Raw genomic sequence first — 22,459 nt, 5'->3', positions numbered from 1 at the left:
CACGTCATCACGTCATCACGTCATCACGTCACCACGTCACCACGTCACCACGTCATCATGTCATCATGTCATCACGTCATCACGTCTTCACGTCATCATGTCATCACGTCATCATGTCATCAGCAGATGAAGTTCAGAGAGGAACCTCGTCGGTTCTGTGAGCTGACAGGCGTCTGATCTTTGTTTTGATCTTCTGTTTGTACTTTAGATCCTCAAACGTCTTTTCTTTCATTTGCGATGCTTTGATGCTGTTGCTGCTCTGTTTTCAGTTTTTACTGTTCACCCTGAAAGCTGCTGGTTCCACTGAGAGCCCACTCACACTGGCAAGTTTGATCCGCGCCCAAGCACGAATGCCCCTAAAATCCGGATTCTTTGACCAGTGTGATCGCTCCGTATCGTGCTTGAAGACAGTATTTAAGGGGGTTCTTGAAGGAACATTAAGTTCCCATTAAATTCCCTTTTGAACCCAAAAAAATATATATAGGTTCTATGAGGAACCCAACAGTTTGGAGGTTCTTGGAGTTCTAAATATTCTCACAGGTCTGTGGAGGAAAGTTCTGGAGGGTTCTGGGTTCTCAGTTCAACATGAAGAGAATAAAATCTCAGAGACTTTGACTGACAGTCTGTATAAACCAATGGGACGTGCTTGGAGGTCCAGGTGGGTGGAGTTTATCTCAGCAGGTCCTCTGTCTGTCTAACCGTCTGTTTGTCCAGGCTGGTTCTCCCTCAGCAGGAACCCTGCCGCTGGGTTCCTCTCACAGGCCCCCACAACCACGTTCATGTTCCTCCAGTCCGGAGCAGATCCTCGGCTCGGCTCGGCTGAGCTCGGCTCGCCGCCGCGCTCCATCAGGAGGAGGAAGGAGCGGCTAAACGACACGTTACACATCATGTGACTCGCCACGCCTCAAGGTCAGAGGAAACCAGACACACACACGTCTGACTGTTTTCTGACTGTTTTCTGACTGTTTTCTGTCTTTTTTCAGATAACAGTAACCCCACCAGCCGCCCGCTCTCAGTGTGAGAACATCCATCGCTGTGCTAGGAAATACAAATTAGCTAAATTACTATAGCTAAGGTAGGAGGGTTTTTTTTCTGTGAATGGAGGTGAGCGTGCACGTCAGCTGTGCACGTGTGTGTGCACGAGACGTGATTGGACTGAGACGGCGACGCCCCCTTGAGGTGATTGGCTGTTTGATTTGAACCCGTGACATCACAGCCGCAGGAGCAGCCAGGAAGACACCATTTTTATTTTTTTATTTAGTTTTTATTTCTTTGTCAGTGTGTGTGTGTGTGTGTGTGTCAGAGCCGCTGTGTGTGTGGTGTGATGTGACGAAATGATGAAGAAAAAAGCTCCATACAGCGTTTCATTCTCAGAAAGAAAAGAAGAGAAAAGAAAAGAAAAGAAAAGACAAAGTGCAGCTGTCCTGCCTGTTCAGCCCTTCAGTGTAAAAGCCTGTTGCAGTGAGTCATGCAGTGACCATCCAGTGATACACAGAGGAGGAGGAGGAGGAGGAGGAGCGGTGTGTGTGTGTGTGTGTGTGTGTGTGTGTGTGTGTTGGTATTTAAACACCACACCCTGCCCCGTCCCGCTTCATAACGGAGCTGCTGCTGCTCTCTGCCTCACCGCTGCTTCACTGCTGCTCTGAAGGTAAGACTGTGTGTGTGTGTGTGTGTGTGTGTGTGTGTGATGTCTTCATTCACAGCGCTCTGAGAGAATAAGTAAATGAATGACTGAAAAATGTGCAGGTTTGATTCTGTGTAAATCAAGACTGCAGAAACTTTTACAGCCAAAAAGAAACTGTTTTTCCCGAGAGAGAGATAGAGAAATAGAGAGAGAGAGAGAGAGAGAGAGAGAGAGAGAGAGAGAGAGAGAGCTGAAAGAGGGAATGAAGGAGGGGAAGTCACACTAAATCACAGTTTGGATGGGAGCGTTACAGAAGTGAAGATCTTTGAGTTCTAAGAGTCAAAGTGCTGGACAGGAGCTCGCTGGGTGTTGCCGGGTGTGTCTGGGTAAAGTTTACCCTGGATACCCACTCACACACACACACATACACTCACACACACTCACACACACACTGGCAGCTGGCCTGTAATTAGCTGCTGTCGTGTTCGCAGGGAGGAGGAGCCGCCACAGATCTGCAGCGTCTCTCTCAGACTTTTCATACACAAAGAAAAAAGTAGAGCTCAACGTCATTTTTCTGTTTTCTTCATGAAGCATCACAGAGCTCCTGTTTCATATTTAAGAAAACCCCTCGGTCTCCACCTGCAGGGGGCGCTGTAGGGCTCTAAAACTGGGCTTAAACAGAGTCAAGTGAACAGCGGTCAGAAGCTCAGCTCTGCAGATCCACATTTCTCTGAGCTCAGAGGAAGGACATGTGGAACATTTAGGAAGCAGATGATTGGTTCTCCTGTGGTTCTGCAGCCAGTCAGCAGCACAGAGCCTCAATGCCAGTGCTAATCTGCTCAAACTCACAGCATTTTACAGCCAGGGATTATAATCTCAGTTTATAATCCTGTCTGCAGCAGAAATATGGACAGGAACAGTCCAGTTACTGATCAATATCTGGATCAAATGGACTGATCAGTTTAGAGCATTGAGCCCCACTGACCCACACACATTCTGCTCTGTTTAGCATATATTTACAAAAAAACCCTTATATTCTCTGAGATTCCCACACATCACTTACTTATCATCTGAAAACCAGCAAGCAGTGAACAGTGAAAATCTGCAGTTTGTACATTATGCATGCAAACTACTATAAACTGTTATCATCATCATCATCATCATCATCATTGTTACCATGGTTATCATTATCATGTAGCAGCATGAAGGGAGCTGCTGGTAAATGAGATTTCTGAGTGGAAGAGCAGCACTGCAAAAACTCAAAATCTTACCAAGACTATTTGTCATATTTCAAGTCAAAAATGTCTTATTACTAGTCAAAATATCTCATTACACTTAAAATAAGACATGATCACCTCAGAAGTAACTTGTTTTTAGACAATTGTCTCTTGTTTCAAGTGAAAATTCACTTGAAACAAGTAAAAATTAGCTAGAAACAAGAAACAAATTTTGCCAATGAAACAAGCAAATTTTCATTTGTTTCAAGTGAATTTTCACTTGAAACAAGAGACAATTGTCTAAAAACAAGTTACTTCTGAGGTGATCATGTCTTATTTTAAGTGTAATGAGATATTTTGACTAGTAATAACACATTTTTGACTTGAAATAAGACAAATAATCTTGGTAAGATTTTGAGTTTTTGCAGTGCAGTTTGGTGGCTCAGAGAGACTTGTTGTTTTTCATTGGACGTGCTCTCACGGCCGCGTGGAACCCTTCATCTCAGATAAAACATGAAAAAAAAAAAATCTCTTCACCTGGATTACAGCACAGAGCCACACGAAGCTCCGGGAAAACCTCAGCAGCAATTAAAATACCACCGCACCGCTTAAATACAGTTTATCTTTAGCTCAGTCAATATGTACACTTCCCCCGCTGGTGTGTGTGTGTGTGTGTGTGGAGGCGGGTGGTGGCTCATGTCCGTCATATCAGATGAAGTCATAGGAGGTGGACTGTCTCTCTGCTCTGTGAGTCACACGGCTTCCCATTCATTCTCTATGTAAGCCGCTGTGCAGTGCATTCTGGGAGCATCGCGGCGTCACGGCGGCGTCTCCTCATTTGCATAAAGTTGAGGTCTACCCGGCTAGGCTAATGTTAGCTAACACGGTCTTGTAATAAGTTAATGACGTTTCATCAAATACCTCTGCAGCTGAACACTAAACTGCAGATATTATTATATTTCACTGTTCTGTGTGCGCTCATCATCAAGAAAAAAAAAAGATAAATAAAATAAAAACTGTGCAAACGTGTGCAGCTCAGTGGGTGTGTTATTGCCAAAAATAATAATAAAAAAAATAATAATAATTAAAACTAGTCAGAGAAAATGGGACGTTATCTCTCAACTACAACCTCTGTCCTTCTGCTGAAAAATGAAGGACGGGAAAATGAGGAAGAGGAGGGTGGCAGAGGAAGAGGAGGGTGGCAGATACTAGTTTGGTGGAAAATTTCAACATACAGATTTTCCTGAGTCAGAGTGAAGGAGGAGGAGGAGGTTCAGGAAGACGTTTTTCCTAACGAGGCCTGAATGTGTGTCGACCTTCATCAGAGGGAGGAGAGGAAACGCAGGAGATCCTCCTCGAGCAGAACCTGCTGCACAAACAACAACTTCCTGTCCAACACGAGCACAGGGCCGCAGGGTGTGTGTGTGTGTGAGTGTGTGTGTGTGTGCGTGTGATTCATGACTGTTTGGAGCTCTTGTTGCTAGGTGATGAAACACCGACCCCTCATACGTTTCCTGTTAATGTTCTGCAGGAGGTCGAGGGTCATCAGAGGAACAAAGCAGATTTCTCTCTTTAATTTGGAAAAGTTTTATGTGACCCTCTCTCCCTAAATACACTTTATTATTTTTCAATATATATATATATATATATATATATATATATATATATATATATATATATATATATATATATATATATATGAAAAAAAAAAAAAAACACCAGCCAGCAAGGACAGTATTTTTTTTTTTTTTGTCAGAACATGCAGATTCTCTTCTTTTAATTTTTTTTTTTTACAAAATTGAAATAACCTCACTTTAATCTTTTTTTTTCTTTAACACGTAATTGGCTGTGATTATGATTATTTTTATTTATTTATCATTATTATTATTATTATTATTATTAATATTATTTTAAAATATTTTATAGACAAGACTCTGCACTTAAAAAAAACACTATAAAAAAATGCATTGACATCGGCTGGAGTAGTGGTGTATTTATTTACTTATTTATTCATATATAATTTTTGACAGAAATAAGGGGAATTCCCCAGAGAAATGAGACATATAAAAATAAAAGTCCCATGGGCGCATGATATATACTTTGTTCTCCTCCTGTTCCCACCCCTGGGGAAGACACTCCCTTTGGCACGTCCTGCCCCATAAATCAAACACACCCCACACTTCACACACTCCTGTGGCTCCGCTCAGCCCCCCCCTCCCCCGTGTGAGGATGATGATGATGATGATGGTGATGACGGTGCTCCACATACAGTTTGGGTGCAGTCATAAAAAGCCTGTTAGTCCAGAGAGGCTGCAGACGGAGCGGGACACGCTGAAAGGTGGACGCTTTCTTACAAATTAAAAGGCCAAATTGTCAAATTTCATAAGGCATGAAATGCTTTGAATGCAGGACTTTGGAAAAGCTTTGGAAAAGCTTTGGAAAAGCTTTCCAAAGCCCAGACCGAGACCTCCAGCGGGGGAAACATGTCGGCTTTTTTGTGATTCAACCACAACAATAAAGCCTTTTTAATATTTCCTTCCTTGTTGTCACGTTTCCTGACATTCAGAGCGCCTGGATCTCCGTCTTGTTTGAAGCACCATCAAAAACATATTTACTTGGTATATATATCTATTCATAGTGTCGTTGTTTAATTTAATTTAATGTTTGTTTCTTACTAATGTTCTAGTTTTCTTTCTGTCTGTGAAGCACTGTGAACCACCACTGTTGAGTGAAAGATGCTCGATCAATAAAATAATTTACTCACTGAAAAATGAAAAGGTGATAAAGCGTGCAGCAGAGTGCGAGACTTTTACAACAAATGTCATCCTTTTTTTTCAGACTCATGTTGGATTGGTCACATTTTCTGAGAGCAGATCAGATGTAATTTAACTTCTCTGACACAAAAGTTTTAGTGCAATAAACATATTCACTGGATGTGTGCCTGATGTCTGCCTGATCTCCTTGACAGTATGACAGTGAAGGTTTTCTGTTGTGGTGATGTGACTGTGGCCACATTACTCTTGTGAAGTGGTTTGTCATGACTTGGCTTTTATCTGCTCTCACTATAATAAAACTGTAAAACTCCTCTCACTGAGCCACAGCTGATAGTTAAAGCAAAGCACAGTTTTCCAGCGGTTTCCACGTACGCTGCTCGTCCCATCACAGCTCGTTCCCTTTGGTTTCCCACAGTTGTGAAACCCTGCGGCGTACGTGGCAGCGTTGCCGCGGTAACACTGTTTGGAGGCAGGTTATCTCTTTGGGCTCCACGCCCCGACTCATATCACAGGAATGCTGTAATGTTGTCTCTGTGTGAACTTCTTCCAGATATTACACAATGGCGCTGGTGGCTGAGTTCCTGGGCCAGCTGACCCTGACCTACGGAGGGGTGAGTGCTCAGCTCTGATCGCTTCACTGGGATCCATTCCTCCGGGTTTCTGTGTGTTAACAGGGGAAGCTCTGCTGTGTGGCTCATTGCTCTGCTCTGTCTCTCAGGACTGTAAAACTGCAGTCCTATCTTTACAGCCAGCAGGTATCAGAGGGATGTCCAGTGTTTTACTGCAGGCAGAGATCAGTCACATGTGATTAGACAAAGGTGTGGTGTCTCTCCATCCAGAGTCCAGGTGCAGAATCACAGCAGGGCGTGTTGGGGACATTTTATCTGTCTGCTGGGTCCCTCACCCTCTGATCCAACCCACCAGCAGGTGTGGAGCAGCTCCACCCTTAAAATTAACAATCAATAATCGACCGTTAGCCTATTGAGCTCTGGTGCCAGGTGCACTGAAGAGCTGCCTCATGTTCAAACATGGTGTGGACTATCAGCGGCTATCACAGACAGATAGATAGATAGATAGATAGATAGATAGATAGATAGATAGATAGATAGATAGATAGATACTTTATTCATCCCGAAGGAAATTCACAGTTTTCAGCAGTATCCACAGAGTACAAGATTAAGTAAATAAAAAATAAAGAATAATAAAAAATAAAGAATGTAAAAAATAAAGAATAAAAGATGACACTCGAGATCTAAAGATCTAAGTACCCAATGTGCAAAAAACAATGTGCAAAAAACCAGTGGTGTAGTCTAGTTTATTCTAGTGGGTATACACGCGCGCACATGCATGCGCAAACACATGCGCGCGCACGCACACACACGCGCACTTTCTGAAACGTTAACGTTAGCTCCAGCTGTAGTGTAGCAGCACCATACAACTTCACTGCTTCGTTAGTAGTTTACATAGGGTTCATGTCACGCCTGACGGAAGCCCATATGGTCAAAAAGAGCCCGCTTCGTACACAGAGAAGGCGACTTTATGAACGGGAAAGTGAAAAGACATACTGATGCGTATCTCTGCGCATTTTTAAGTGGTTATACGGAAATTCGGGACCTTTTCTAGTGGGTATATGGCGTATACCTGCGTATCACGTAGACTACACCACTGCAAAAAACCAAAAAAAACCTGTGTGCATCGATGTATACAATGTGCATAGATGTGAGCAATGTGCAAATTTACAGTATGAACAGATGATAAATAGCAGCAAGCAATATATACACTATAAACAAGGAATATATAAAAAATAGAAATATGAACAGTTTAAACAGCAGAGAAAAAAAAAAAAAAACGTCCACTGACAGAGTTTAAGTCTCCCAGTGGAACCACAGAGTCTCCAGGCTTCAAGCTTCTGCAGGAGCCAACCATTTTCCTGCTCTGAGCTGCTGCTCTGCAGAGCTGCTCCAGGTCTCTGCTGCTGTCTGAACTCTGGACTAAAGTCTGTCTGCTCCAGGCTCCTGGCTCTAAAGGCTTGGACTGAGTCTCCTCATGAATCCTGGCTGTGTTTTGGGCGTAACATGCAGTGAACCAATCAGAGGCCGTCTCCCGTCCCCTTTAACAGCCAGGTGTGTCCCACCTTGGTGGGCTGTTATTATACTGGTGGATTGGCGGATCCACGAGGTGGGCGCTGGACGGGGAAATGACAACTGAGCTGCTTAGAAAGTAGAAAAGACACTGGAGTCCCAGGATTAGTGAAGAGACTCAGTCCAGCCTTTTGACCCGGGCGCCCGGAGCAGCTCAGCCTGTCTTCCACCGCTCAAACAGCAGCAGAGACCTGGGGCCCTATCTTGTGCCAAAGTCCCTAAACCCGTTATTTGTGGATTTAGAGTTGCGCAAAACACCTGCGCTACCCGCTATATTATGCATAGGTGTGTTTTGGGCGTTACGCCAGTTAAACCAATCAGTGTGCCAGGTGCCATTGCCTTTAAGGGCAGGCTGCGCTATCCTAAATCCTAAATCCTAAACCCGTGATGGAGAGAGGGAGGTAGATTTTCTCAGGGCTTCTACTGAGGCTAAAGCAAGGTGGCTTTATATACATATTATATATTATATTATAGGCGAGTTAATTCGGGAGGTGGAGCCACATGTGTCCAAGTGGACGTGTCACAAGGTTGTACTGATTGAGTAAAATCCCCGGGTCACACCACACACACACAAGAGGCAGAGGTGGAACTATGTGTAAACTAATTTATTGACAAGGTAGATTGGGCAAATAAAATATTAAAAATAAAAATATAGCACAGCTGCTGGCTTATGATAAAACAATAAAACGTGCTGGCGTAAGTGTCCAATTAAAACAGTCTTTCCTCTAAACAGTCTATATGAGTAATATACTCAGTCCATTCCGGCGGCGTCCCGGTATCAGTCCGACCGTGTGCGTGGCGAGGCTCCGTCGGGGCGCGCATTGAAGCCGCCTGGGCGCGCTCTCCTAACAGCCCAAACTTTGGTCCTGACCACCCGCTATCCGCTTTCCCTAAAGTGTGTGCACAAGATAGCAACTTTAGGGATAGCGCATGAAACACGCCCACGGACACACCTCCAGGCGCAAATGACGGAGTCGGCATAACGGATAGTGGGTAGCGAGGGCGCAAGATACCGTTTAGGGATAGCGGAAGTTCCTAAATCCGCAATTTGCAGGTAGCGGGTGGTGGCAGCGGGTAGCGGGTGGCACAAGATAGGGCCCTTGGACTCTGAATTAGCTCTGCAGGCTAGGAGCTCAGACTGAGAAAACAGCTGGACGCTCAGCAGAGATGCATGAGATCTGCCCTGAAGTCCTGAAGGCTCTGGATGCTGCTGGGCCGTCAGGACTGACCCGTCTTCATAACTGGTTTGAACACCACAGAAGAAGAGACAGACAGGTCCATCAGGTTAGAGTCTCTGAGTAAAACTCTGTCCACCCAGCGGGCTGTGAGTTTGGCTGTAAGTCAGGTTTTCCGCTCAGAGGAGAGCAGCTGGAGGAGAATCCCAGGCGGTGTGTTGTGCCGAGTGTGTAGAGTCTTTCGCTCTGTTGTGTGATATGTAATTATACCCCCCCTCTCCTGCAGGAGAGCGAGCCCAAATTCCCCACGGTGGTGGCAGTTCGAGACTTCGACCCGGCCAAAGACGCTGCCAGGATCGAGACGGCCATCAAGACGAAGGGTGAGAGAGAACAAGCCTCCTGCTCTGGGAGGGTCTGAGTCAGCGCTTAATTTGGCGCTAACGAACGTTTAAACAAACGCAGACGAAGTTTATTGTTTATTGTTGTTTTTATTTGATATGGACATCACAAATACATTGACACTGTCGCAGTGGACAGACCAGATGCTTTGCTTGGGTGATTATAGCACACGTGCTAATTTTCAACACCAGTCCATAGGCGGCTTTTCTAAAACACACAGAGCATATGATCAGCAATAATAAAAACAGAATTCATGTTCGCAACAGTGATATTAGTAACAATAATAAACTAAGTCTAATATTTATACGTGTGAACATTGTTGTTTTGCTTTTAACCATGCTTTTAGTCCTCTGTTAAAAGCATTTGTATCAGTCTCCAGTTTCAGGTGAGTGGGTAGAGTGTTCCATAGGTTAACGCCTTTTACTGAGAAGGCAGACTGTCCAAATGATGTTGTACACCTAGGAACAATGCAGTCACCATTATAGGAGGCCCGTGTATTTATTTGGCTTGAGCTCTGACGTCTTTTTATCAGTGCAGAAAACAGGGGTGATACATAATTATAAAGACATTGAAAAACCAATCTGATATTGATGTAAATTATGAAGTTTTCAAATGCAAGAAGGTTGTGTTTTCTCAGGATGCCACAGTGGTGCCATCTCATTGGTTTTTGATCCATAATTTTTATTGCTTGCTTATATATTGCTACTACAGGTTTCAAAATGATTTGAGAAGCTTGTGACCATGACGTGATACAGTATGACAAATGAGAGAGAATCATAGCATGCATGTAAAGTTGAGCTGCTTTGCATGACAGGTCTCTTCGGATAAAACGAAAACAGTTGAGGTTTGGTTTAACCTTCTTGCAGATGTATTGTGCTTGTTTATCAAATTTTAAGTTCTTATCTAATATAATCCCCAAGTATTTGACCTCATTCACCTCAGTAAGTATTTCATTTCTAATCTTCACCTCAAACAGATCGTTCACAGGCTTATTGCGGGTAGAAATACACATAGAAACAGTTTTCTTGACGTTCAGGGTTAAATGAGACAACTCAAGCCAGTTAGTGACTTTCTCAAGTGCTTGCGTCAGGTGGTCAGCTGCTTTGCTAGCTGTTTTAGCAGATGCATAGATGACAGTATCATCAGCATACATCTGGCAGCTCATACCTGGACAGCTTAGCGGCAGGTCATTAATGTACATAGTGAACAACAGTGGTCCAAGTATGGACCCCTGTGGTACTCCCATGTTGTTGGTGAGAAGTTGGGATTTCTCCCCATTTACCTTGACACATTGTTGTCTTTCCTCCAGATATGATTTAAACCACTGAATTGTATCTATAGACATTCTGAAACGTTTTAGCTTGGCCAGGAGGATACTGTGGTCGACAGTGTCAAAAGCCTTTTTAAGGTCCAGGAACACTGTCCCCACGACATGTCCCCTGACCAACAGACCCTTGATCCTCTCAATAAGATAGCAATTAGCTATTTCTGTGGAGTATTTAGGCCTAAATCCAAATTGCTGTGTATGAAGCAGTTGGCTGGTCTCCAAATGTTCCATCAGTTGTGTGGCAACAATCTTTTCTAGGACTTTTGAGACTATAGGGAGAATGGCAATAGGCCTATAATTACTCGCCATGTCCTTGTCTCCCGACTTGTAAATCGGGGTAATGATTGCTGTTTTCCAGCTTTCTGGGAATGTACTTGTTCTTATTGAGAGGTTCACTAAGTAAGTGATAGGCAGCAACAAATATTTCGAAGTGAGCGGACAGCCTTAAAAACACACACACACACACACACACACACACACACACACACACATCTGTTTTACCTTTAACACAACAAGTGATCATGGCAGTACATTTTATCTTTCTGTAATCACATGAATCACAGGGGAATCTTTAACCACACATTTAAAATGAAAATGCCGGGTTCAGACTCAAAAATGGTTCAGAGTTGAATATTGCATTAATTAAAAAAAAAAGTGTTAAGATCTTTAAATTAATCCCACATGTTAATGTGTTAACTTTAACAGGCCACGTGTTGTTTTTAATCCACGGCAGCCCATGAGCCTCTGGCCTCCAGTTAAATGTTTTATTTCATCGTTTGGACAAAATTCCCTCTATGTCTTTCAAAAATATTTAAAAATAAATAAATAAATAAATAAAAATAACCCTAACAGAGTGAAAATAACCATACTTTAATTTGACTTTTTAAAAGAAGAAACAGGTTAAATTAAATTAGTAAAAAAAAAAAAGAAAATACAAGCAATCCTGATAATGATTTAAATTCTATATTTAATCATCAGATCAGTGATTGTGGGTCCATGTCAGCAGTCAAAGCGTCTCCCTCTCAGTGCAGCGCCTGCTTTTAATTTGGCGCTGCCGTATTCATCATTTAGTTTTAGCTTCGTTAAAGTTGTGGTTATGATCCAAACTCTCGGAGCAGATCTTCTGTGTGCAGCCGAGAGCCAGCACTCCGACTTCAGACGATCACACTCAGATGTTTCACCAGCCGCTTCACACGGAGCTGCGCCGTTTGTTTGGAAAAAACGCTTTTCTGCTCCAGACGTGTGTGAAAGCTCTGCCGAGGAGCCGCTGAGCAGACCCGAGCTGAGAGCCCCCAGCCTGCAGTGTCTCTGTGTTTCTGACTGTTCTTCCACTTTCTGAGTGGAAACATGGTCTCGCTGTGACTCAGTTTCCTGTGTGAGCCGCCGAGCCGCCGGCCAAACCACCCAGACTCTGGCACACCATGATTTTCCACCGTCGAGGTTTGATGGAAGCGACAGAGAAGCTGCTGGTGGCTCAGAGGCCGGGAGCCACACAGCCCCACCTACAGGCTGGGCTGGGAACCTCCTCCTGCCGCCCTGCCGCCTCAGCCACCAGCCTGCTGGGACACACTGTTCACACCGAGGTTACGAGCTTTTATTTTGAAGGCAGGATGTGTGTGTCCTCTGTAGTGTCGGTGCGGCTGCTGCCAGGAAGTTCCTGTGATGTGAGCAGCTTCAGGTCACAGCATCACAGCTCTGATGCGGCGCTGAGAAACCACACATCTGTACGCCGCCACCGCCGCCGCCACCGCTCGCCGCTCGCCATCACAACCACCCGCCATCACACTGAGGAGGAGGAGGAGGAGGAAGTTCAGCACAGCCACAGACAGTTTTTAGGCAACTACACCCAAGTCCACGCCAAAAATGACCTTTCTGAAAAATGAATTTTGATGTGAAACTCGATGGGTGTCACTGAGTTTCAACAATGCTCTGCAATCGCAAAAACTGAGACACATTTTCCACCGTCACTTGGTGCGTAAAGGAAGAAAGTGACGTAGAACACGGAGCGAGAGGCTCAGCGTAAGGAGGTTCAACAACAGACAGGACTTTCCCACATGACCAAAGAGCTTTAACCCAAACCACGACCTTTTCCTGACCTCACCCACGCAGTTTGGGACGTTAAAGGTGACCTTACTGCAACCTTTGGGACTGTGGTCTGTGTGTGTATGCACACATTATTAAATGACATTCGAAAAGCAAAAAATGCGTAAAGAGAATGTGAAATGATGTTAAAAGTGGCGTGCTGTTTAGATGCCATCCCATGATATGATGTTGCTTTACTCAAGACATAAATAACATGATTTTAATTTAGAGTCTTTCACATTTTAAAAACTATATAATTCAGAGGAACAGGGTTTAATGAGGGTTTTCCAAGGCTGACATGGATGCCAATAAGCAATATTTTAGCAGCCCTTCTTAACACCTACACAGGTATATAACCTATAGCGCAATAACTCCTGTCCATGTTTGCACTTGTACATATATTTTTTCTTTCTTTTTATTCTATATATATTTATATTTATATTTATATTTATATTCCTTTCTTTATTTTTCTTGACTATTTGCTCTTTTTACTTTACACTTTGAGTGGGAGTTGTTATTGTAACAAAAAGTAATTTCCCCCTGGGGATCAATAATCAGAATCAGAATACTGATTCTGATTCTGATTCTGAGGTAACTTCCTGTCAGCTCCAGGACCCAGACAATGTGACTGTGAGGAAGTGAAATCTAAAAAAGACGTGAGAGAGAGGAGGGACTCACAGGGAATAAAACTGACATCTAGAGCTGCAACGAACGAGTCATTATCGATTAATTTGTCGATTATTTTCTAGACCCCCAGAGCTTCCTTCCTTCCTTCCTCCCTTCTTTCCTTCCTTTTTTCCTTCCTTCTTCCCTTCCTTCCCTTCCTTCCTTCCTTCCCTCCCTCCCTCTGAAGCCTGAGTCCAGCTGAGAGCCGGGATGTTTCTGTGTTTCAGGCGTCGATGAACAGACGATCATCGACATCCTGACCCGGCGGAGCTACGAGCAGCGCAGGGAGATCGCCTTCGAGTACGAGCGGCTTGCCAAGAAGGTGATTCACCACGACCCGCCCGCTTGGCGCTCAGACGAGAGCTTCCACCTCACACGCCGTGTTCTCAATGTGTGTGTGTGTGTGTGTGTGTGTGTGTGTGTGTGTGTGTGTGTGTGTGTGCAGGATATGATCACAGCCCTGAAGGGGGCGCTGTCCGGCTCTCTGGAGACGGTGACCCTGGGTCTGATGAAGAGCACGGCGCAGTACGACGCTGCTGAGCTCAAAGCCTCCATGAAGGTGAGGAAACACCGTCATCATCATCATCATCATCATCATCATCATCATCATCATCATCATCACCATTCACAGCAACATCACGTCGTCACAGGACTTTTTTTTCTTATCAGACAGCATTTGTTTAGCAATGCAGGATTCATGATGCGTGATAAAGTTTTTGCTCATAAATTTTTAACTTTAATCTCAGGAATTCAGATTTGTGACGCTGCGAGCCGTGCTGAGTGTGAGTCTAACCGGCCCGGCGGCGGTGTGTGTTTCCTCTGCAGGGTTTGGGAACAGACGAGGAGAGCCTCATCGAGATCGTGTGCTCCCGGAGCAGCGAGGAGCTGCTGGAGATCAAGAAGGTTTACAAAGAGAGTAAGTCTGATGAGAAGGCACTTGGTCCAAGACGAGACACCAGTGGAGTTACAAGCCAAGGGTGTGATTAGGCATGGGGAAAATCTAATTGATTCAGTATTGGGATTCTTTTTTTAATTATTTTAATGAGTATTGGTATCATTATGAAACTAGATGACCTGAAGAATCTGTTGGTTCCAGTCGTGTCATGCATGATTGGCAAGGCGGCTAAATATCGCTCCAAAGTTCGGCTAAATTTTGTTGATTGAAAAGGTTTAGTTTCATTCTTATTTTGTTAAAATGCTTGGTTTTAGTTTAGTTGAGTTTTTTTATGGGCTTCCTGTCAGGGATGAGATTCAAAAAAGTCATAAAAAGAATTGTGTAATAAACACTACAACATCAGATTAACCATGCTCACCCTGCCGCCTGCAGTGTTCAAGAAGGAGCTGGAGAAAGACGTGGCAGGAGACACTTCCGGAAACTTCGCCAAGCTCCTGCTGTCTCTGGTCCAGGTGGGTCCACCTCACCCACCCAGTTACACCACTTCTGCTTCTCAAACTGGTTCGGTTCACGATGGATGGAACCAGCGTGCAAACTAAGGAACTGGCCTGCATTTCCACCAGTTTTTGGAGACTGTTCAGTAAAAAACGACCCAATATTTTGTTTGTGCAGCAGGTTACTATGAGCTGTGGTTACGTTTTAAAGTGAAGCGCCCTCTAGTGGTCCTGTAAATAACAACACTGTTTTGTCGTGTTCAGGGGGTGAAAAACTGACCCAAACCCTAAACTTAACAATAATGTTTTCCTCACTTTAGTGAGTATTATCAGTGGCTGTCTAGCTGGCGGGTCAGCTTGTTGAGTTTTTGTGGTGGAACCGGTGGATCGCTGCTCAACACGAGTAAACGTTCTCTGCCTGAGCGTGAGCCGGACGACTAACATGTCAAATGTTTTTATCAGCAGACGTTTTCGCAGCTGTGCCGAATCTCTGTTTACTGTTGGCAGAAACTTTTTTAACCAGAACCACAAAGTTTCTTGGTCGTCGTCTTCATCGTTCCTTGCAGAATAATACACATTCTGGTTCCAGCTGAGAGCCAAGTTTTCCATTCAGGAACCAGGAATCTATATTTGGTGGAAATGCAGAGAACCATTCAAAATTTGGTGCAGGAACCAGAACGGAGGCGGTTCTTTGTTGGTGGAACAGGCGTAACAGAGGTTCATGTTCTGTGATGACGTTCACGCTCGCTCATTAAATTAAAGATTGGAGCGCTGCCTGGTTCCTCTGCTGCTGTTTGACTAAAACCTTTACAGAACAAAATAACAACATTATTTTTCATTTCTCTGCATGGACTTGTTTAATATTTTTATTATCTCGTCTGACGCACAGACCAAGAGAGACGAGCCGTCTAACGTGGTGGACTACGAGAAGATCGACGAGGACGCCAGGGTGAGGCAAACCGTCCACACGTCTGTGTTAAAGGAATATTCCAACAGTTTGGGCAAAATCCCCTTTTCCCGACATCTCCAGACTGAGACCAGATGTTGGACACCATTTCCACCTCAGAGCTGCTGTGAGGTTGATTTTATCACTTTGACAGAGCCAGGCTAACAACTCCCATAGGCTTCTAGTCTTTATGCTAAGCTAACAGCAAATGCTACCCATAGGAACTGAACCACTGGAGGTCCAGAGGAGAAAATGGTGTCCAACATCTGGTGTCGGGTTCAAAATGAAAACAGATCTGTGTCAGCGTCACAGTGAATGTGCAGGGTCCTCTGTGTCCTGAAGCTCACAGTGAACATCTCGTAACGTCCAGCGTGAAGAAGCTTTTCATGACAACATGCCAGACGAGACTGACTCTCAGTGCTTTTCCTCCTCAGGCTCTGTACGAGGCCGGGGTGAAGAGGAAGGGGACTGACGTCGCCACCTGGATCTCCATCATGTCCCAGAGGAGCGTCCCCCACCTGCAGAAAGGTGAACTGCAGCAACCGAACTTCCTGTCTTAACTCTGACCTTATTTTTCACAATTTGGTATTCCAGAAGCAAATCCCAGCTAGCTATGGGAATCCTGTCTCATTACCTCGTCTTATCTCAGGTTAGGAAATCCTGAACACTCAATCCAGCATCGGGTATCAGCTTTTATCAGTTTGTTACCTAGCAACCGTTGCCATGTCTCTCATCTCGCCAAGCTTAATGTCTTTGAGTTCATCCCCCCTGGAAACTTCATGTAACGAGGAGACAAACTGCTAGTCGCTGTTGCCACCTGGCTTTAATCTGGCTCAGATATTTTTTTCACCTTGCTTTGGAAATCTTCTTTTGTGAAAAAGTGATTTGATGTGTACCAATCCGTTAAGCTGGGATCTGCACGTCAGGAAGGTTCTTTAGTTTGGGCCCCAAAAAGCTGAGCAGCAGAGGGAGGTCGGAAAATCTCAGAGAAGAAACAGTGTGGCCAAGAACAGCGTCTGGAAACAACGTCATTCCTGTGTTCCCAGGGTCCCGTGTTCCCAGGGTCCTGTGTTCCTAGGGTCCTCTGTTCCCAGGGCCCTATGTTCCCAGGGTCCTATGTTCCCAGGGTCCCGTGTTCCCAGGGTCCTGTGTTCCTAGGGTCTTCTGTTCCCACGGTCCTATGTTCCCAGGGTCCTATGTTCCCAGGGTCCTATGTTCCCAGGGCCCTGTGTTTCTAGGCTTCTATGTTCCCAGGGTCCTATGTTTCTAGGGTTCTATGTTCCCAGGCTCCTGTGTTTCCAGGGTCCTGTGTTCCCAGGGTCCTATGTTCCTAGGGTTCTATGTTCCCAGGGTCCTATGTTCCCAGGGTCCTATATTCCTAGGGTTCTATGTTTCCAGGGTCCTGTGTTTCCAGGGTCCTGTGTTCCCAGTGTCCTATATTCTATATGTTCCTGTGGTTCTATGTTCCTGTGGTTCTATGTTCCCAGGGTCCTATGTTCCCAGGGTCCTATATTCCTAGGGTTCTATGTTTCCAGGGTCCTGTGTTTCCAGGGTCCTGTGTTCCCAGTGTCCTATGTTCTATATGTTCCTGTGGTTCTATGTTCCTGTGGTTCTAAGTTCCCCAGCTCTAAATGGCACATGAGAACCTGAGAAAGATGTTCCCCAGCTCTGTATTCGGGGGGTTAATGTGTGTTCACAGCACACTGAAGTGGAGAACGTAGGACCCTGGGAACACAGATGCTCTCATGGAAACTGTGACTGGAACGTTCTGGAAAGTTCTGCTCTGATAGGCAGAAATCGCTGAGTCATGCTGTCAGTCTGGTGTTGATCAAGCCATGCAGATATATCCTGTGTAAATTCTGTACGGACTGCCCCCTTAAACTCATTTGTGTGTGTGTGTGTGTGTGTGTGTTGCAGTGTTTGACAGATATAAGAGCTACAGTCCGTACGACATGAAGGAGAGCATCAGGAAGGAGGTGAAGGGAGACCTGGAGAAGTCCTTCCTCACTCTGGGTACTCAACTTTAATCTGTTCATATTGATTATTGATCAGAGAGGCTGAATGGAACTGAACGCTCATTCCCATCCCAATCATAGGGACTGTTTTTGTGTGTGCCGTTGCCACGGTAACGCCGAGCTGACTTCTGTAACCCGACCTGCAGCAGAAACCAAAGCGGTGGACAGACGCTCTTCTCTTGATTTGTTTCTTCAGCACAACAAAAAAGGCAAAGAGCAAGAAATGACAGGAAAAAAACCTCAAAATTAGCAGAGAAAATTATTATAATTATAAAAAATATTTATAATTATTAATGACTATTTATTTCAAATTACATTGCCAGAAAAAATACCATAAAATTACAAAGAAAAAAAAAATAGAAATAAAGCCTGGCAGGGAAATGACGACCATTTCTATGTCAGGAAATGTTCTTCTGAATCTGCTGTGAAGTGAATGTTGCTGAGAGTGAGACGGGTCCAAATGCTTGTCCAGCATCAATATGACCTTTAAATATATATAAGTTCAATAATTATAAATACAGTTTTCTAATGCTCCAGTAATTTGTTTGCTCCTTTGCAAGTCACTTTATTCCTTCATGTTTTTGAGGGAAATCAGGTGAATTTGCTGGTTTGAGAGGGTTAACAGAGGCGCGGCTGTTTGCTCAGAGTTTCTGGAAGGTTCTGTCTGTAACGGGGCGAGGGTCCCCGAGCCGCTCGGGACAGGAAGTGGCGGAGACAGAGCAGGAAGTCCAGGTTAACTAAACCCCGGTCTGTCCTCTCCCTCCGCAGTGGAGTGCTTCGAAAACAAGCAGCTGTACTTCGCCAACAGACTCAGCGACGCCATGAAGGTAAACAAACGCAGCACCTTCATCACATCATCATCATCATCATCATCATCATCACACTGGGAACTTACTGAGCCACTGAAAACATGAGCAACCACAAAAACATGCAGCTTACACATATTTTCCGAATGTGTTTTCCCTCAAAAATGAAAGCATGTTCCCTTCAGCCGAGGCTCCTGTTTCCTGTGAGCTCAGACTTTTAGAACCGTAGAACCGGGCGGGTTCCCCTGCGCCCGGCACGCAGGCCGAGCTCAGGGAAACATCACCGCTGATTCTCATTAAGTGGTTAAAGTGGAGTTACATCATCCGAACTGCGGCGAGCGCTCCTGCCACGCAGCGTTTCAGAGCAGGAGGAGAGCGTTTGGAAATTTCTTTTCAAACCGAGAGCTAAAAAACAGAAAACAGAAACTGTCTGAATGATGGATCCAGATCCAGATCAGATGACGGTGATCTGTCCTCAGTGATGTTTCAGACATCTTACTAACACACACACACACACACACACACACACACACACACACACACACACACTTATCCAACTTTGTTTCCAAAAGTAAAAACACACCGCTGAAAAACAGGGAAAGACTTTCACTAAGACCAGAAAAACCAATGTTCTGTTGATTTCAGACGCTGACCTGCAGCACGCGGCCTGAGCAGGCTGTGTGCTGCCTCCACCTTATTTTTTTAAATTTATTTTAGACTTTATTTGAACAGGGACAGTACACATTAATTAACATCTGCAACAGCTGTAAATGTGTCAGTGTTAGCCAAAGCTAATTTTCAACTGTAGTCCCTGGGCCGTGATGTTACATAGGCAAGATCTAGAAGAAGAGAAGCCAAGTTAAAAAGCACAAAAGCATGCAGATTAGTTAATTAGTTAAAAACAAAGTTAAAAAAAATGAAAGAAAAGGTACATAAAACATAGCAGCACATTAACACAACAAGCACATTGACCATATGAACATGAGCAACATGTGTGCAGACGGACAAGCATCAGGTAAGGCTGGCAGCACACAGACTGATGCAGGGGCACAGACATTTGTGGACACAACATATGTACAACATGTAGATAGATAGATAGATAGATAGATAGATAGATAGATAGATAGATAGATAGATAGATAGATAGATACTTTATTCATCCCACAGGAAATTCGCAGTTTTTCAGCAGTATCCACAGATTACAGATTAAATAAATCAATAAAAAAAAGATAAAAAATAAAGAATAAGATCTAAGTACAACCCAGTGTGCAAAAAGCAATGTGCAAAAAAAAAAAAAAAAAAAAAAAAAAACAGAAAAAACCGTGTGCATGGGTGTATAAAATGTGCATAGAGGTAGGTCAATGTGCAAATTTAGAAGAAGTATACAGTATACACATGATAAATAGCAGTAAGCAATATAAACACTATAAACAAGGATTATAAAAAAAAAAAATAGAAATATGAACAATTTAAACAGAAGTATTAATTTAAACAGCAGTGGAAATGCTGGAGTAGTATGGCAGCGCACACACTGGGCACAGACAGTTGCGGATATGTAAAGCATAAGCATAAGCATATACAGACATGCAGGCCTTCATTTTAAATAAAGACCAAAGTCATGAAGGTGAATCTAAAAGCTGGTAAATGTAAGACAGACTGAGTCACGTGATGTGAGTTCAGTGAGATGCTCAGGTGCTTCCATGCTTCATCCTGATGACTTCCTTATGGACTAAATGCTTCAATCACTGGTAAACAAACAAACACAGTCCTGGCAGTGACGAGCGTGTCGTGTTTTCAGAGTAAAGGAGCCAAAGAGAAGGTGGTGACCAGGATCATCGTCTCCCGCTGTGAAGTCGACCTCATGAAGATCCGCTCCGAGTTCAAGAGGCAGCACGGGAGGTCGCTGTACCACACCATCACTGTGAGTGTGTGTGTGTGTGTGTGTGTGTGCGTGTGTGTGCGTGTGTGTTTAAGTTTAACAAGCTGTTGAAAAGAAGAGCAGAATCTGTTCAACACTGCTTACCTCACCTGATGTTCATTTCTCTGCCTCTTTCTGGTGTTTTATTCTTTATTTTTATTGCTGCTGTTTTTTTTTTTTTTTTTTTTTTTTAAATATGTCCTGATGTTTTTTAAATGTGTCCTGTACGGCGACCTTGAGTGCCAAGAAAGGCGCCTTTAAATAAAATTTATTATTATTATTATTATTATTATTATTATTAGAATCACAGTGCTAACGTTAGCCACCTGCTAGTTTAGCATGTACCAGCCCGTACATCAGCTGAGAGCCGGTCAGCAGCAGGTGAGGGGGCGGGGCTCTCACCCGCGGGCGGGGCGGGGCTCTCACCTGCTGAATGTGATGTCACTTCCTGTTTGTGCTGTACGCTGCTCAGGGCAGAGGCTTCTCTAACTCGGAGGGAAACTGAAGGGAAAACAAAAGTCCTACAGTCGGCGCCGTCGCTGCCAAGACACACACATATGAGTGTGTGTGTACTGCGTTGCTTAGCAACAACAGCCGTACTGACAGTGTGTGGGACAAGATGCTCATGGTGACGCAGCAGAAACTTGATGTTAATGTCTGAGCAGAGCACCAAGGCGGGGCAGCTTCATGTCTGCAGCAGAGGTCACACACACACACACAGCAGCTCAGAGGGCTTTACATGAAGACAAGGAGCATGAGAACAAACAAGGGAAAAGAAACAAACTTTTAAGAAAATAAGAAAATCCATACAATAAAAAAGAAGATAATTACAATTAAAGTCATTATAGTTAAGCAACAGATTATTAGATTATTACAGGATGTGGGGTATGCGGTGATGCCAGATTATCAGATTATTATGGGATGTGGGGTATGCGGTGATGTCAGATTATCGGATTATTATGGGATGGGTCGTCAGCTCGGTCTGATGAGGCTGCCTGACTGTCACAGACAAACAAACAAACAAACAAACAAACATTGAATTAATTAATAAATGAAAAAGACACACAGGACCTGAATAGAGCTTTAATGAAATTATAAATATTAAAAGAAGTTATTTTACACAGAAGTTATTTTATTAGAATTAAGGCTGAAACTGAAACTGTGACCAGCAGACCAGAGCTCTTTTGTTGTCCTCCTCCTCCTCCTCCTCCTTCATCTTCTTCTTCTTCTTCTTCTTCTTCTTCTACTTCTCATGCTGCTGATGATGATGGTGATGGTGATGATGGTGATGATGATGCTGGCCCTTCCTCCCCTCAGGAGCACACTAAAGGAGACTACCAGAAGGCTCTGCTCAGTCTGTGTGCAGGAGACGACTGAACCCCGCCTGGACTGCGTTTCCCAGAATGCCGCTGGGTGTGCTGTGCTCCTCGGCCGGCGTGTTGCTCGGGCCGTGGGCGGCTGCTGTTCCTCCATCTTTGGTTTTTATTCCCTAAAAACAGTTTGTGATCTTTCTGTGAAAAATGAAACGTGAAAACTGTCCCACAAAGACAGTCGAGGTTTATTCATGTTTGATCTGAATCAAATCATTTGTGCTGAGGCGTTTCTGCGTGTGCAGCAACATGACCTCTGGACGATGGTTGGTGTTTTTTTGAAGTAAAGTCAAGAGTTTTCACTCACTCTGCTGTCCTGTGTTCATTTGCTGTTTGACTGTTTGGCCACCAGAGGGCGGCAGAGCTTCACGGAGCGCTCGCCGCCACCAGGAGAACCCCAGAGGAGCAGGAGGAGGTTTCCTGAGGCGGAGGCAGAGCGACGGCCGGGAAACAAAATAAGAATCATAAAGAAAAATCAGATGAAGTGAGAGCAGAGGGGAGGCAGGCGGGGTCTGTTCACTCCTGCTGAGGCTCTGAAGGTCAGTCACAGAGAAAAGCAGCTCTGTCTGGTGTTATTGGGCCTGGAACCTGTTTCAGGGCCTCCGGAGGC

The 22,459-nt window shown here is 44.3% G+C and overlaps 1 protein-coding gene across 1 annotated transcript; it reads left to right on the top strand.

Moving 5' to 3' along the window:
* The first annotated feature begins 1,603 nt into the window (after positions 1-1,603).
* Positions 1,604-22,098, top strand: LOC115356941 (annexin A2-like). The gene is made up of 13 exons (XM_030048255.1): positions 1,604-1,648; positions 6,166-6,226; positions 9,218-9,311; positions 13,633-13,727; positions 13,851-13,964; positions 14,231-14,321; positions 14,733-14,812; positions 15,684-15,743; positions 16,175-16,268; positions 17,658-17,753; positions 18,524-18,582; positions 20,360-20,482; positions 21,797-22,098. The coding sequence occupies exons 2-13, from the start codon at positions 6,176-6,178 to the stop codon at positions 21,854-21,856; spliced, it is 1,017 nt and encodes a 338-aa protein (XP_029904115.1). The 5' UTR covers positions 1,604-1,648; positions 6,166-6,175; the 3' UTR covers positions 21,857-22,098.
* Positions 22,099-22,459: the final 361 nt, after the last annotated feature.

Source organism: Myripristis murdjan, chromosome 3 (assembly GCF_902150065.1).
Source record: "Myripristis murdjan chromosome 3, fMyrMur1.1, whole genome shotgun sequence".
In the NCBI taxonomy this organism is placed as follows: domain Eukaryota; kingdom Metazoa; phylum Chordata; class Actinopteri; order Holocentriformes; family Holocentridae; genus Myripristis; species Myripristis murdjan.
Note: the sequence above shows the minus strand (reverse complement) of the source record. Positions and strands in the feature narration are given on the sequence as shown.

Coding starts and splice junctions, on each gene's coding strand:
- LOC115356941 (XM_030048255.1), top strand. CDS start 6,176: ATGGCGCTGGTGGCTGAGTTCCTGGGCCAGCTGACCCTGACCTACGGA. Junction 13,965..14,230: donor AGCTCAAAGCCTCCATGAAG/GTGAGGAAACAC, acceptor TTTCCTCTGCAG/GGTTTGGGAACAGACGAGGA. Junction 18,583..20,359: donor GACTCAGCGACGCCATGAAG/GTAAACAAACGC, acceptor TCGTGTTTTCAG/AGTAAAGGAGCCAAAGAGAA.